Consider the following 16,826-nt stretch of genomic DNA (forward strand, 5'->3'; position numbering starts at 1 on the left):
TCACATCTCCTCTGGGAAGTTCTCCGGGCTCTGTGCAGACAGACTGGGGCTGTCCCCTTCGGCTGATGAAGGGGTAGGAGACCACAGGAAGGCCTACCTATGTCAGACACTGCTTCGTTGTCTTGGCTCTGCCCCTCGCACAGCTCACCCCAGCGTGAAGCAAGTGCAAATCATTACCAGTCTGATACACCATCCAGTTTGCAGCCACTGGGATGAACTGGGGGCCCTGACTTCCTGCAGTACCTCCCAGGATCAGGCTCAAGTTGGTTGCAAGAAGCACTGTGCTAAAGGAGGCCCATCTTTACAGCAGGCATGCTGCAAGGTAAGCTATGCACCCTCCCTGAGTGTCACTCTGACCCTTCACCTGCCTGATCTGCTGCTCTGCTTTCTGCTCCCTGTGTGTTGCTGTGCTGCCTGCTCCCTCCCCAGTCTGCTACATGCCACACACAGAGGCTGCCCATGCTACCCACCGCGGGCTACACTATTACAGCCTCTGGGCAGTGCCCTGATTTGGCATGGGAATAGCCTAGGGCCTGAGGTGCTGGTCCTCCCTCTCAGCCCATCAAGTGCTGCTTTGACCTCCCCACACAAACATTACCTCCTCCTGCTCCTGCCCCTTCCCTGACCTCCATCCTGAGCAGAGCCGGAGATTGCCTTTCTCCATTGCAGAGCAATTAAAGAAGTTAGGAGAGAGGGAGAGATAACCTCAGCCCAAAGGAGAGCAGCATCCTTTCATCAGATGAAAAGTCAAGTGAGAGAAAGACCTTTAAAAGAGCTCGTGCCTGATCTTATCGCTGCCTCTGTAGAGGGCTTGGGTTACCTGAGCTGCTCGTTAGCCATTCCCAAGACTTTGACCAAGAAAGTTAAAGTCAGGGTCGATCGATAGGCCTGGGACTGCTGAGTGGCATCGTGTTACTGCAAAGAGGAGACATGGCCTTTTTTTTCCACCCCCTTTGTCTGGGCATTAGTCTGTGGAAGGAAGAAAGCTAAGACTCCTTCCTCCTCCCGCACCAAAACCTCCATGCAAGGCTAGTGGTGTAAGTGGCATTTTCCTTCCCATCAGGACAGCTGTCCAGGGACACGTCTTGCGATCACAGGGCAGAAGAAGGGGCTGATACCAGGACACCAAGGGTAAATGTCTCCGGTGAAAGACTGGACCTGATGCCTGCCTTGCCCAGGACTCCCCTGTGCATCCTTTGCTAGAACAGCAAAGCCCTGTCATGCAGTCCTTGGGTGCTGCCACGTACCACGGATGCCACATACACAGTGGCCTCCCAACTAATCACTGGTCAGGCCTGGCTAGCTGAGCCTGGGAGAGGCCGTCTGCAGCCTGGCCCTCCCTTGAGCCCGGCATGGGGTCCTAGGCAGGGGACTGAGGCTTTGCCAACCAAAACACCCTTCAGCACAACTTGACTTTTTGCCAGGAAATCTGAGTTAATCTCCCCCCAGATGGCTGAAAACAAGACGGGGCGGCATCTCAGTGAACTATGTTGAAGCTACCATGATGGGATATTTCAGCTGAGATTATCGGGTGGCAAAAATTCAAGAAACATGTCTCGGCTTTCGTGCTGGACAGGAAATTAATCTCCTGGCTGGCTCCATCCAAGGGCCAACGAGCTGAGACAGAGCAAGGTCAGGCCCCATGGCAAAGGAAGGGTAAATCTGCAGCCGTCTCCCCTTTAACCCATTCACGGCCTGCAGGCTGTGCCCCCTCCGGGGCTGTAATCAGCAGACCCTGCGGGAACTGTTCAGCCTCCAAGAGGGACCATATGTGGCAGTGGCACAAGGCGGTAAGTAGTTAGGGAGCTAGTAATGTGCTGGACACAGCACACAGCCCTGCCTGGATCCAGCAGTGAAGGAGCAGTCCTTGCAAGCAAGCCCTGTCTCTTCTGGGCTGCCAGGGATGTCCCCGCTGCTCAGGGCATGCCACTCTTTCTGCATGGGGCTAGTGTGCCCACTCAAGGACAGTGGCACCCGGAGGGGCTCAGCGTCAGCCTCGCTGGAACATGAATCGATCTATACCCACCCATGAATCAATCTATGCCCACACAAAGCACTGGCCAGAGTGGGCCTGGCCAGAAAACCTGCCTAATGCATGACCTCCTCACATGAGCAGAACGAGGCACATGTGCCAGATGTGCATTCCTACCCAAAGATGGGAGGGGGAGATGGCGGTGCAAGGGGCAGGATAATCCAGTACCAGGTTGATAAGGCTGGAACAGGAACACTCAGGTCAGGATGTGACACAAGCCCATAGTACAAGGCAGTTTGAGATATTCAAGATACAGATGGAGTGCAATAGGTAATTTGTTTTAATCGTTGTATAACAGGAAAATTGGAAATCAAGGGAACTCTGTAGTGGCCTAAAAGAGCCTGCGTGGTCTTGTGCTGACTACCTTGTCGCAGGTACAAGGGCCTTAACTCCTGGTCTGAAGTGCCTGTTAGGCCAAAATGTGTCAGGGCTGTGCTTGTAGACAATAAATCTGGCTGAATCTTTCCCACCGAACCAAACCTGCAGTCATTCTTGAAGACAAGATTGGCGTGCAGATCTCCTGGCTGCAATTTTTGACAGCACCACAGTTTCTGAGACTTCGGTACTAACAACACATCGACATGAACAATGCAACAATGCAGCCGACGAGCACAATAGCAACGACCACACTGATAACACCCGACGGCACTCAACACAGGCCACTGCTCAAATATGTGTGCATTTGCAGGAGATGAATGCACGGGCAAAGAGAGTATGATTTCATGCTCTCTCTGCATTGCAAGTGGCAGTGTTGAGACTGGTGAGTGTGACAGGGAGCCCTATCTGGTGGCTGGGACTGTGGCAGGACCGAGGCGGAGGCAGATAGCATAGCCTCATTCAGCAGTGCACGGTCTGCCGTGGCTCCACCCTGGGGGAAACACAGCCCCTCCTGACCCACTGTTGTGTGTGTGCACGAGACAGAGAGGTGAAGTACCATGTGTATTGATGAGTATGTATGTGTCCCTGCGTGTGCACAGGAGTGATTTCTGTGCATGTCTGTGATTGCATGAGTGTGGTCTCATGCACGCAGGGAGGGAACTGTATGAGCCTGTGCACCGGGTGCACGCACACGTCTCATGGCTACCTTTGCTTCTGGATGTCGTTCTGGGGTGGTTTGGCTCTCAATGTGTGCAGAGGTGATAGGCAGGTACAGGGACACAAGCCTGCATGGCTGCTCCCCCCGTACCCTGCTGGGATGGGGACAGGGCTCCCCGCTCCGTAATACAGTCTTTGCCCAAACTGAATACCTGCTTGCTGCTCACCTGAAGAAACAATTAGACAAGAATGGGCCTTTTGCCATCTCACTCCTCTCCTCCCCTCTTTTTTCAGCCTCTCTGTGGCTTCATTTGGGCCCTGGAGGAAGCCCAGTGGCAGAGGAGGCAAGGTGTAGAGGGGGCGAGGCAGCCACCTGGGGCAAGTGGACTGGAAGTCACCCCTGGCCAGGGCCCTGGTGGCATTGGTTTGGGGACAGATCTACCAGGAGCAAGTGGAGAAGCAGAGCAAAGCCTTCCTTCCTCCTCTCCCACCTCATCACCAGGCTCCAGCTCAGCGACATTGCTGTGACCTTGTCCCCAGCCAAATCCCGCCTGCTACTCGCTGGCTCAGACTCTCGGTCTCTATGTGCCAGCTCTTCCCTGCTCTGCCCGGTGCCTCTCCCCTTCCACCTCAGCCCTCGCTCTCCCCTGGAGACCGGAGCAGCAGCCAAGCACCACATTTTCAATTTACACCAGTTAAATGATTCATCACCGCCTAAAGAGGCCTGAATGCAGCCCAGGAGGGAAGCTGAGCTCCAGCCAGGAGGGGGAAGAGATGAGGGCTGCAGATACAGCAGGGAGCAGCTCCGGTGACCAGCGCTTCTTTGGTCGCTCTCCTGGCCATGGAAAAGCCAATCAATGCCCTCTTCTTTCTTTCTTTCTCTTTTGCATCTGTCGCTTTCCCTCTCCTGCACCACAGAGTCAGATTTCCCCCTGTAAGGGTAGGATGGGAGAGGCCTGGAAATCAATCCCTGGCCCTGGCTCCCTGCCCCTGCACAGGGAACCTGGTACGGCCGAGCAAAGCTGGGTCGCAAGCCGCCTCCAGACCCCAGGGGACCCTTAGGAATATCGTGCCTGAGACCTGCAGTGGGACCATTGGATGCTGATGCTCGTGCATGGCAGGGCGCTCAAGGAAGAGGAGCTGTGTGCTTGACTGGCCAGCCTCTGCCTCCGGTGACCCTTGGACAGGGCTGGGAGGTGGGCTCCGGTCCTCCAGGATCGGACCGTGGACTTCCAGCTCATTTCCCTTCCCCGTGCCTCAGTATTCCTATCTGTGAAATGGGGATCTCAGCCCCTCCAAGAGGATGGGTGTTCAGCTGGTTTTATAATGGCTGAATTATGAGAGGGAAGAATGACGTGAGTGTGTGACGTGTGTGGTGATGAGCGGGTGTTGCGACAGGTTTCCCTTGGGTGGGAGGATGGTGATAACACATCGAGCTGAGGCCAGATTGACTGCAGTGGTCCAAGGTATAGAGCCAATGAGGGTGAATGATGCTGCCCCGAGGTATGTGAACATCATTCCTGACCCCGTAGAGGAGCGATGTCGAGGACTTTCCAGTATGGTTCCTCTCACCCCGGAGGAGTAACTCCTCCTGGCAAGAGGGCAGACGCAGGGGTACGCAGGAGGCAGCCCAGACCGAGCCCAGCCAGGGGAAGCAGGACAAAGACGAGGCGCTTGGAGGGGAGGGGGGAGAAAGTTTTCCTTTCTGAGCTCCCCCAAGCACTTCAAAACCCACAGCAAATTAACCCGCTGACCCTGCTGTACGGCACATAAATAACAGATCTCCCTATTTTACAGATGAGGAGCCAGGGGTTATATGACGCGGCCCAGGGCACGCACAGAGTTAATGGTGGTGCGGGGAATAGGACGCAGTAGCCCTGGCATCTCATTGCTGTCGGGAGGAGGAGCGTACTTGGGGAAAAGCTTGCACACTGGATGCCTCCTCTCTCCAAGCTAGTTGGCCTCCTCCCCGGCCAGCAGTTTGCTCAGCTCCCTGTCCGCACACTGCAGTGCAATCTGGCGTGGTCCCCGCCCCTGCCCCTCCCTCGGGGGATTTATCACCAGGTGCACTGATTGCTTGCTCCTGCCGCTGACCCTGGGAGGCTGCGGCAGCAGTGCAAGATGAAATATCTGCTGCGGCTCTGGTTCAATCACAGGGGAATGTCACGGGCTGGTCTATGCACCTGGAATCCAGATCATCCCACTGACCAAGCGGTCATCACGCCTTCTTCTTCAGTTCCTGGGTTTAAATGCTTCCCCCAGACAGAGAAATGAGATCTCAGCCCCATGTTCATAGCAAACCTGGGTCTGTGTCCTGGGACCTCCTGCTGCTCCCTCACCCTGGAGACCTAAAGGTGTGTGGCTTTCAGCTCTGGCACCCTTTTGCATCCATCGCTCCCTTGCTGTACCTTCCTCTTAGACCCTTTCCACTTCCAGCGATCAGCTGAAAGACATCTGAGATGCCTTTCAGTGCTGGACTGTGTTGTGCCCCTTGCCATCTCTGTCCAGAGGCTGCAGTGCTTGGCTCTTGCCTGTTAGATCAGGTATTTGTGATGTCCACACATTGCTGTTTGTGGTGTTTGTGCAAAGCCATGCTAAGGTAGGGAGCTTCTCACATCCTCCTCCTCATCGCCAAACCAGTGCATGGCACTGTGTGGGTCAGAGCGGGGAGCCTGGCCCCCAGCAGTCAGGTACTTCTCCATGCATGATAACAGCCTGCTCCTGCTCCCTGCAGAAGGAAGCAGCCCTGACCTAGAGCTGTCGAGGTTCATGCGTTACACCTTGAGGCAATGAGTTCAGCCCTTGGGATAGAGGGTTGTCAAAGGTGAGGGCAACTGAGTCACGCTAACATGCCCCGAATGGCCCTGAAGGGACCCCTGAAAGCTGGGGTACCAAGGAGGATCTGTTATATTTCGTGCCTGCAGAATGAGCTGCATGTAATCGGCACTCACATGGGGCCAGATCCCAAAGATGGAGGTTTTGCAGAGCTCTGGCAGTCCAAGCATCGTCTCTTTACCAAATCTTTACCAAATAAAGGGTTCGAGGTTACCAGCAGCCTTCTGGGCTTCCCCTGTCCTCACCCCACACAACACGCATTGGCCTGGAGCGCTGCAAATGAACTGCAGCCAATCTATGGCACCCACCACAGGGACCATGGCATGAGCATGTGTTGTGATGCAGGAAACTCCTTGCTAAGTGAGTTCACGTAATGGCCAGCAGGTCCGTGGGAAGGTAACGACACTCATTAGTGACTGGGACAGGCCAGCTTGGAGCTGGGAACTCAGATCATGTCAGCCCCGTGAGCTGTCCTGGGCCTGCATTCGGTAGTGCCATGTTATGTGAAGCGCTATGCGATCGGTGAATGTTGCTACATAAACAAATCAATGAGGATAATCCACAGGGGTGCTTGATATAGAAGAGGTCGGGTCCCTAGAAACCAGCCAAGCTGGCCTCTTACTGCCATTGCAACCCTCCTGGCCTGCAAGACATGCTGCTCCTCCTTCCTGGAGGAGCACCCAGACACCACAGTGCAGGGCACAGCATAAGAAGATGGAGAGGGAGAACATACTGAAGCTGTGTTACATAATGACTGTGGTTTCACCTTTTCCATGCCACTGGGGACTAGCAGGGGCTTGGATGCCATCTGCTTGGCAGCCCCGGGTTAGCGATTACACACCCAGAGCTCAGGCTCGGCTTACCCAGACCACATTGAGTGAGCCCAGGGCTCGAGAGATGGCAGCATCCGAGACACAGATGCTTGCGATCTCAAATCAAGCCAAACTTTGGTACCTTTGCAAGGGGACAGGGGGTTCACATGGGCTCAGGGTGGCACCCATGAAAAGGGTTTGCATGAAGGTCAAACCCTTTGTGCAATGGGCTTCCTGCTCATTCCCCTCTACTCCCCAGTGACTCCTGATGACCACCGTAAGAAATGACACTGGTGGGCTCTATCAGGGACTGGCACAGCTTAAGTGGCCTCTTGAGGAACGAGGAGTGAAACCATTGGCCTTTACAACAGAAGACCACCTCTGAATAATGGGCATCCTGTACTGCTAACTGGCACCCAAGGCTCAGACCATGTGTGAGGACATCACTGGCAGCAAAGCACTCTGCTGAGCTATATAGCAGAAGGGTCTGATGTGTTTCTAGGCCACAGCTGCTCTACAGAGGGGATTTTGCATGTGAAAGGACTCTGGGACTCACAGCTTAATAGCAATCAAGCCTTCCCCCACCCTGGAGCTCACCCAGACCCCTGGCTTGGGAAGAGGGTTATCTCAGGTAGAGGTGGCCAGGGTTAAGGTGCTCAAGGGAAGACTCATGTTCAAGCAACAAACAGGCTCCAGAGGGTCCGGGCCATCTACATTGAGGTCCTCTGCACTCATTGTCAAAGGAAGTGTGGCTCAGCCAGGGCTGCCTCCTCCGCGAGCAAACTCCCCCTTGAGCGGTGATACCGGGACCCACGCAGGAGGGAAATGATGTGCATGAGGGAAGTGGCCCCCCAGTTCCAGCTCGAAGCAATCAGCACTGAAACAGCCACGTCGATGGTAAAACGGTGATCACTAGGTTCCAGGGTTAACACCACCCTAAGCAGGAACGAGGCAGGTCCTCCTCACAAATGCAATGCCAGGCAGTTGTTGAGCCAGAAGCCCAACCCAGCCAAATGGCCCATCGCACCCTCACCCACGTGCAGGGGGGCTGGACCCAGTGATCTGTAAGGTCCCTTCCAGCCCCTAATAACTACGAAACTCTGAATCTCTGCCATGGAAATCAACCTGTGTGGGTCAAAGCGGGATGCCTGGTCCCCCCAGCTGTCAGGTGTGCTTGGGTGATAGCTCTCCACCGGGTCCAGCTTCCTGCCCTCCTGGCAAAGGGGGTGCGTTTGGCACCCTAAAGAAACCCGAATGAAGGGGGACTGCTGTAAAGCAAATGGAGCCATCCCCTCGGCAGCTGGCCCAGGCTCCAGAGGAGCTGCGTTCCCAAGCAGACCTGCATCCCTGCTCCTTTTCCTCCCTGGTCGTAACTCAAGGGTAGATGCACGCTTCAATGCAGGGAACATGCACGGAGGGTCCCAGGGGCCGCGGCCGAGCCTGAATGCTTCAATGCAGGGAACGTGCACGGAGGGTCCCAGGGGCCGCGGCCGAGCTGCTCTGCCTGCCGCCGAGTGACAGGCCTGAGGCAGCCCCATCCATTTACAGCTCTGCGGAGGGTGAGAAAAGTGCGTGGGGGGCGGAGGGGGCCGGGTTGGGCTGTACTCACGTGTTGTGGAGCACGCACCATCCGCAGTGCGGGTCCCCTGAGCCCAGGCACTCGCTGCAGGTCTTGTACTGGCCGCAGGACTCCACGGGCACCCGGGTCAGCTGTGGGAGGAAGGGGGAGAAGGCGTCAGTCTTTCTGGCGGCTCAGTGGTCCCCTTCCGCGCCGGGGGGCCACGAACCCATTCGCACTCCTCGCAGCAGCCATCTCCGTTGGCAGGCTGGCATCCTGCCGGGGAATCTCAGCAGGCTTCCCCGGGCGAGGTGCAGAGGCAGCGCTGCTGAAAAAAATGCTGCTTGCAGCTCTACTGACCCACATTGCAGCCTGCCGTGACCCTGGGGAAGCGGGGAGGGCTCAGTCTCTCTCAGTCCCGATCGCTCTAACAGTGGGGGACAGACAGGCCAGCAGCTCCTGTTGCCCGCACACCCTACCCGATTGCTTCCTGCACCGAGCCCTGTCAAGGCAGCACCGCACATGGGCTCTTTGCACTGCAAAACCTGGGTAAAGCCCCATGCCAGCGGGTCAGCTCCCCCTCCACATGCCACTTAGGGTTAGCTGACAACCTGAATAGCAAAACTGAGCTCTAAGGGGAGCGATGTACCCACCAGTCTTACATCCTGGTTGCACTTTCAGGAACCGTTTGCAGCATCCCCCCTCCCTGCAAACCCTGGACCACGCTCCATTAGATCTAAGAGCTGTCTCAAGGCCTCTCTGCCCCTCCAGTTTGTGGGGGAAAGCTTCACTTTCCAGTCCTGTCCTAGCACAGCGTGGCGCCCAGGTGACCCTCGCAAGGGACAGGAGTACATTGACCCCTCTCATGGTGAGGCTATTTGAGCGTTCGCTACAACCTCCAAGACTATCGGCCATGCTTCATTCGCTCAGCAGATAGAGGCTCATCCTCATGTAATGGGATTTTTTAACCAACATCATCAGCATAGGCAAGATGCTTTTAGCAGCAAGTGCACCCGAGCATCAAGTGCACCGAGTGAGCTTGGGTTGTATTTCATGGAGCATCCACCCCACCCAGCCTACACGCAGCACTGCCATGCACTGCTCTCATGTAACTCCTCGACTGACATCCTGCAGGAAGAACCCAGAGCATTTCTATCCCATTTAGATGATGCAAGCCCTTGCCTTTTTAAAACCAAACTTACAATCCGGACCCAGTGAAAGAGCCTCTCCCACCAACAGAGCTACGGAGTGGATCTGTAATACACAATCAATCGCCAGGGCTTTCGCCCCAGCATGTCAGCCGGGCGAGTTTATTCCTTCGGATGATATAGTACGGTATTATCCTGATGAAACACCACTGAGAGCTGCCAACAATAAACTGCAGAACAGCTCCTCATGACAGATTACAAGAGAATACACCTGAAACTCTCGGACACTTTTTAAAAAGGATATAGCATTCGAGTGGGCTTGAACCATGAGACGACAGACTGAGATTCATGCTGGTGGTGCTTTGAAAGGGAACAAGAATAGGCTATTTCGTCCACAACATCACAAACAAAATCCTAGACTACAGAAGCACTTGCGGAAACCCTTTGTGTTCGATCGCAGCCTGCTTTTTTCCCCATTTAGGGGACCCAAAACCCAGAACAGAGTCTGTGGAAAAGGTTGCAAATCCATATTTCACAGGCCTTCCAGGAGGCCCCTTCGCTGCCTTAGACAGAGCTGGGGTATGTTTTATTTATCTCCTTCAGCATTGCCTCTGGCAAAGCACCCAACGAATCCAGCTGTTGCCACTGGGACTTCTTAAACAACCGGCAAGTGTCAAAATGGCTGGGAAAGTTGATTTGATAAAACCTCTCATAGCTTGGCTCTGCAGGACCAGCCACAGAAATCTTGTGTGCACAGGTCACGGGGCCGAGGAAACATAGAAAATGGGAAAATGCTAGAGAGAGAGTTAGGCAAACTTGTTAAAATGTTCACAGGTTGTTTTATGCAGTCCTGGATAGGGTAGGGATTGTCACTGGCCCGCTGATGCCGTGTCAGGCAAGAAACCATTACAGCATCTGGGCAGACCTCCCGTCTCCCGAAACGTTATCCTCCCAGGCCTGCATTCAGCTCAGCACTTTGTGTTTGGCTAAGGGGCATCTTCCAGGTGGGCATCCAGTTTGCACGTGCTTGGCCCGCTGTCAGTGGCTTTACCGTTTCTGTTAAAACCACCGGGTTTGGCGTCTCTGTGTTGTAATCCAGTTAAAGGAGTAAATTATTCAGTGACTAAGAATGCAAACCTCAAAGCAACCTGCTGTGCATTTGATCTTCCTCCACAAGTTAGATTTAGAGCCCCAGATAAAGTTCAGCTCCAGATGCAAAGCACCCCAATGCTCGCTGGGGTCTTGACCTGCTTTTCGCCTGTAGTTGGGGAGCTGAGCAGACCCAGACTTTACCAAGGGTCTGAGTTCACTTCCCATTACAAAATGAGTCTGAGCGGTGAAGTGCGGGTGATAATATCATGGGGTTCACATGAAAAGGGAGATTTGGGACAACTGCAACACCCCATTAAACCACAGCAGGAGTCTGATTATGCCGGCCACAGGGATACTTGCTCAGAGTTGGGCTCGCTGGCACATTGTGATGAAAAATTAAACCGAAATGCACAGTCCGGTACAGGTTTGTACATGATTGCCTGGCACCGTGGCATTAGGGCACCTTTCAAGCACCCATTATATTATGTGGCAGGCCTTAGGACCGTGATTATAGCAGACATCTAGCCTTGGGCCTCATGGCACCCATTCCCTGCGTCTAGGGCACATAGGCACGTGCTACTACATTGTGCTTTGTGTCATTGCCACCACCACACACAAAGACCCAGCATAAACTCGTGCCTAACCCCGCTCCACGTCGCGTGGCACTCCAGTATAGCCATTCACACTGGAGCAGGTTACTGCTGGTGTATTGGGCCCTTTATGAGTTCACCCCAAGTCGCTTTATCGTGAGATTAATTAAAACTGTGTCACGCTGGTAAATGTCTTGAGCTGTAGTGTCAGACCTTCTAATTAATAAAGGAAGAGACTACAGAAAAGAAGGGAGCGCTGAGTGAAAGGAAAGCCACCTAGGGGTCGTCAGCTTAGCAGAAAAGCACATCCAGCAAAGGAGACACATCACAGCTCCTTTTTTTTCCCCCCGCAGAACCTAATCTGCAATTAACTCGGCTCAGCTTTGCAAGTTGGAAGTTTGGAGAAATGCCTGTGCCCTCCGGGAGCAATCAGCCTTTCATGCTGCCCCCAAAATATGGGAAAAAGAAAAGTCCCCTGGCCCCACGAGTGCGGTGTCTTGTCAGTGCTAATAACAGCGGAGGGGCCGGGCACTACTCTGCTACCTCTGCTATAAACCCGCTTTTGATTATTCCTTCCACCCACTTGGCACCAATGCCAGGACTGTCAAGCTTGGAGTCCCTTCCCAACCTAACAAGGACCGACCTTTTATCAGGATAACAGCTGGATGGAGCATTTGGGACACATTCTGCCTAAGGACTTGGGAGATATTATGAGCCACGTATATTAATCTGCTGGAAGACCGGATCAGCATCACGGTCCTACAGTGCAAGTAGAGAGGTTGCAAGCCAGATAGATGAGACAGATAAAGGGCGTGTTGTTATCCCCATTTTGCAGCTGGAGAACTGAGGCAGAGGCTAAGTGACCTGACCGAGGTCACCCAAAAGCCTATAGCAGAGCTGAGAATTGAACCCAGGTCTCTATAGGCACAAACAATTAACCAGGGAGGAAAATAGGGCAGGGCTTTCCCATTTGGCTGCTGCTCCATGGGGAAAGAGGGGGAGGTTACAGCAGCAAGCTAGTTCACACTTACCACTGAACAGGAGTGTGCACACAGCTGGTGCATGGTAATGCTCTTCCCATTTTAGCTGTGCAGCAAGTGGATGGCAAGGCCAGGCCCTAAGTAAAGCTGGCTCAAAATATTTCAGTGAAATGGAGTTTCTTCATTAAAAATAATAATAATAAGTGAACTCAAGTGTTTCACTTGGAATATCTTGGCCCCACCAAACTTGTAGTGAAACAAAGAGCAGGGCTCCCAGAGACCCTGCCTCGATTACTGGGGCTGCTGAAATCCCAGCATTTCTGGGATCCCAGCTCCAGGGCACCCTTGCTAGGCAGTCCACCGCAGCTCTAGGGCCGCCCTACCTCCATACTCACTGGATCTGGAAGTCCTGGGGCAGGCTCTTGGGGTGCCTATACAGGAGCAGAGAGGCAGCTTTGACCTGCTGTGATTACAGCATGTTGGGACAGACTCAATTAATCGAGTCTGCTGGAGCGTGGCAATTACTCCCACATCCCGTGTATCAGTGTCCCTGCACTTCAAAATGGCAGTGGGGGTGCTTTATCTAAAGTTTGTTCAACAAGACGCTCCAGGCCACGTTCATTAAAGCGCCCACCCACTCTCCGAGCACATGTATAAACGCCCTTGGGGTCCGTGGCTCTAGGCCGTCCTGCCACAGATGCTGCGAGGTGGAGCTGTCCTGCCCATCCACAGCTCAGGTGGGAAGCGAAGCCGGGTCCCCTGGCCAGTGCTGCATGGGATGGGCACATTTGTCCATCACCCCAGTGAAAGGACCAGGAGGTGAAGCTAGCCCTTGCTGCAGAGCAGGCTTTGTTTCAGGAAGACCATGACTCCTTATTGCCCCAAGAGACATTTTTCGAGGTCTCCCAGTTCTCAGCACTCTCCTTTCAACTTAAATTCCTCCAAATCAGCGGTCCGGCACTGCTGCTGGGTCAGACTCAAGCACCTTACCTGCAAACTTGCCATTCCTCTCTGTCCAGCTCCCAGCCTCCCTTCCAGACCTCGGCTCGGTCGGTCGGCTTGGCTCCCAGCCCCATCCTGAGTATAAGCGAGCTGCACCAAGTCATTTAAAACAAAATAATTGTGGTCTCAGATCTGAGACACAACGGCGGCTAATCCTGTTAGAAATCTGGCTTCCACCTGCGGCATCAGGCATTCACAAAGCCTCCTCTGAGGCATTTAGTCATCATTCTCTGGCTTCACATTTTTTACTTTTGTCAATATACATCATTGCCCTCTCCCCACCCTCCACCCCGCTAAACTGCCGGCATTCTGGCCCAAATGTGAATTATTGCTCAATCTCAGCTGTTATAATTGGATGTTAATACAGCAGTGGGATTTATTCAGGCTGATGGACTAAGTTAATTTGAATGCACAAAAAGGCATCTTAAGTAGCCAATTTCCTACCCAACAGTCAAAAGATACATTTCCAAAACACTAAACAGTGACTGTCAAGCTGGGTGGGTTCTGTGAATGCTGCTCCTATCTTTCGAGGCTCAGCCAGCTCCTGAAAAGCTGCAGCAAGATTAAAAGCAAGGCTGATTTCATTTCAAAGCCCTGAACAGCGCATTCACGATAATGCGGTTTATTAAATAGGGCGAGACAAAAACCACCTAAAAGACTATAGAGGGCCACTGGGTTGGTGCTCTTAGCAAAGCCAGTGAGGATGTAAGATCCGGAGCAAGGGACCTCGGGAGATCTCAGATGCTAGTCTAGCCTGGACCATCAACAAGTGATTCCCATGCAGTCCTGTGCCCCAGCCAACCTGCAGAAACCCAGCCCTTGGCCCTAAATTCGTGTCTCAGTCATTCGGACTTAGACTGCTCATTGCAGCCTCCCTGCACGGCCCTCCCTGCAGCCACTACCCTCCTGCAACGGTCTCCTCTCCATGCTCTGCTCCTTCCCGGTGACTCCCTCCTCATCCGCTCAGGATGTTGAGATCTTCAGGCTTTAATTAAGAAGAGTTAATTGGAAGCAGCGGTGGCCACTGAGGACAAATGACAACATAATTAAGCTTGGGGTCAATATGGCTGCGTGTGGCAGGGTAGGGTACCTGTCCCAGTCCTAGGTTCGCTTGCAAGGAGCACTCTGCCATCACTGCCTCGCTCTCCTCCTCTGGCATCCCCAGCCCTGCTCCCTACCCCTGCAGGCAGGCTCACCAGGGTGCGATCAGTGATGCTCCTACACACACATCTTATGGGACAAGGATAAAGAGGACTGATGGCTAAAGGCAGAAGTGTAAGTGGTCGAGTTTGCACCTGGGGCAGCAGGGTTGCACCCAACAGGGTTTGCACCAGAAGGGAAGCAGAGGGGAGCTTGGAGTGGGAGATGCTCCTGGGAGTTGAGATGTTGCCACAGGTTGATGTGCCAAGCACCGATGCAAAGCCCTTTGTTCAGTGGTGGCTGGAGGGCCAGGGAAGGGCGAACCTGGCTTTTGTGGTGACACCTCCCCTCCCAGCAGTGGTGTGTGCCATGGGGTGGGGGAACGGCCCTGCTCTGCTCCATGCAACTGGAGCCTCTCTCTATTCTGGTGCCCCTTTACTGAGCACCTGCCCCAGTAGCTCATGCTACTGGCGATAGGAGCACTTGGAAGTGACCAGTATCCTGAGACACCTGTGGGTACTGGTGTGAGCTGTCAGGTCCCCTACGTGTTCTCAGTGTCATCTCCTTGCCCTCCCATTTCCAGAGTGTTCCTCCTCTCACTTCCCTCGGCAAGCACCTCTATCACAGGCTGAAAGGCCAGCATGGACTGAAATGGTGGCCGTGCAACCTCTTGGTCCTGACTCCAAGCTGGATCCAGATCTTTAAGCTTGAGGACCTCTCCAGGCTCTTGCTATGGCTACTCTGATTTGCATCTCTCTGGGAAGAAACCCCAAATGCTCTATATGTCTTTCCATCCTGCTCACACCACTGTCATCTGCAGCCGTAGCACTGAACCTGATCTCTTTGAGCACTAGCCATGCCAAGGAGATCGAGCATGCAGCATTACTTAGCACACTGCTCCACAACTTCAGGAGATCGTATGGGTGACATTAAACAACACACATTTAGCCTGAGTAGGTGTCTTTCCCTCTCTCCTCTGCAAATACAGTCCCTGTGCTATGCAGAGTCCCAACTCATTCTTGTCTCAGGTTCTGGCTTTATTAACAAGGGAACGACCATTAAGATAATGAAGATTCATTCTCTCCAAGTGATGGCTGCATCCAGGGATCCTCACTCATGACTGCTCAGCCCACACTCTCCATCTTCTCTTCTCCAGAGAGCTCCTTCCAGCACCCTTGTATCCAGCGAGGTGATGAACTACCTCCCTCTGCGACCCAGCAAGATCCACTCGGTCCTCCCCTAGCAGGATCAAAGCCTGTTAAACAAGTCAGACATATGCCAGTCTGTTGCCCTGCATCTGGAAAGTCCAAGGCAGGGCAAGGTCTGCCTCTATCCATCAGCCTCCGTCAGAAATCTTCTTTGACATCATAACTGACATCATAACTTCATCTTCTTTGACATCATAACATCAAATCTTCTTTGCTGTCATAACTGACGTCATAACTTCATCTTCTTTGACATCATAATATCAAATCTTCTTTGCTGTCATAACTGACGTCATAACTTCATCTTCTTTGACATCATAACATCAAATCTTCTTTGACGTCATAACTGACGTCATAACTTCATCTTCTTTGACATCATAACATCAAATCTTCTTTGACGTCATCTTCCTCTCCCAAGTAGGACCCAAAACATTGTGTGAACCCCAATGGAGGTGGTGCATTCCCTTTGGAGGCTCCTGAGCTGCCGCACAGCTCTTGGCAGGGAGCGCTCAGAGAGGTTTTACCCAAGTCCAGTAAATACAAGCCTGCTTATTCGTCTTGCAAGCACCTAACTTTGGCCAACTTGCGATACGTGCTGCCCCCGACTTGCGTTCCCCTTGGCCTCCTCCGAGCTCTACGCCTCACTCCAAATCCCCAGACTTGTTTACCGATTCTTCATGCCCACATTGTCCCAGCAGTCAAGTGTTGCAAATAATTGGAGGCTGCAAATTGTAAAACAAATGAGCTTTGGCTAAATGTTTGTGCTCAAAAGCCTTCAAAATGGAGAGCCTTGTGTCACAATTAAAGCAGAGGGAGCCCGATCTTAATGAGAGCCAGTTCCTGTGTGCTTACTGAGGCATGCCTGCTGAGTGAGGGACAGATTGTTATCCAGGCTCTATAAAGACTATATATAGATTTAATTGGGGCTTGTAATGGAATTTATGTCACAGAAATGTTTTTTTCTTCAAGTCCAGCTTCACTTGAGGGCTACTGTCAAAGTCGTGAAAAGCTAAATCACCCACAGAAAGCTGGATGGCGATTGCTAATGATGATGGCTACTCTCCAGGCCACCTTGTTTCACCTTCTCCCCTGGTCGCTCTGCTCCATCCTCTCCCTCTTCTAGACGTTGCATCCAGACGTGCCCTCTCCTCAGTGACCACATCCCATCTACTTCAAGTCCATGCTCAACCACCCTGCCTTCTCCCGAGGGCACACCTTCACGTTCCCTACCTCTCCCTACATTACAGTACCCCCTTCATAACTTCTGCTGGATGTCCCATGCGACCTCCCTTCATCCTCATCATCCCACGGGCCCCATCTTCCCCAACGCAGCATCCCAGAGAGGGGCAGAGAGAGAGAAGACCAAAATGTTCCAAGAAGGACTTGCATGGCAGACC

At 53.2% G+C, this 16,826-nt stretch overlaps 1 protein-coding gene across 1 annotated transcript in view; it reads right to left on the bottom strand.

Moving 5' to 3' along the window:
• PLXNA4 (plexin A4) overlaps positions 1–16,826 on the bottom strand; it is a 285,370-nt gene that overhangs the window by 192,997 nt on the left and 75,547 nt on the right. Inside the window, exon 3 of the mRNA XM_006016338.3 lies at positions 8,324–8,424. Coding sequence (XP_006016400.1) covers positions 8,324–8,424 — 101 coding nt within the window. The remainder of the gene's footprint in view (positions 1–8,323; positions 8,425–16,826) is intronic.

This window comes from Alligator sinensis, unplaced genomic scaffold (genome assembly GCF_000455745.1).
Source record: "Alligator sinensis unplaced genomic scaffold, ASM45574v1 scaffold268_1, whole genome shotgun sequence".
Taxonomy (NCBI): Eukaryota; Metazoa; Chordata; order Crocodylia; family Alligatoridae; genus Alligator; species Alligator sinensis.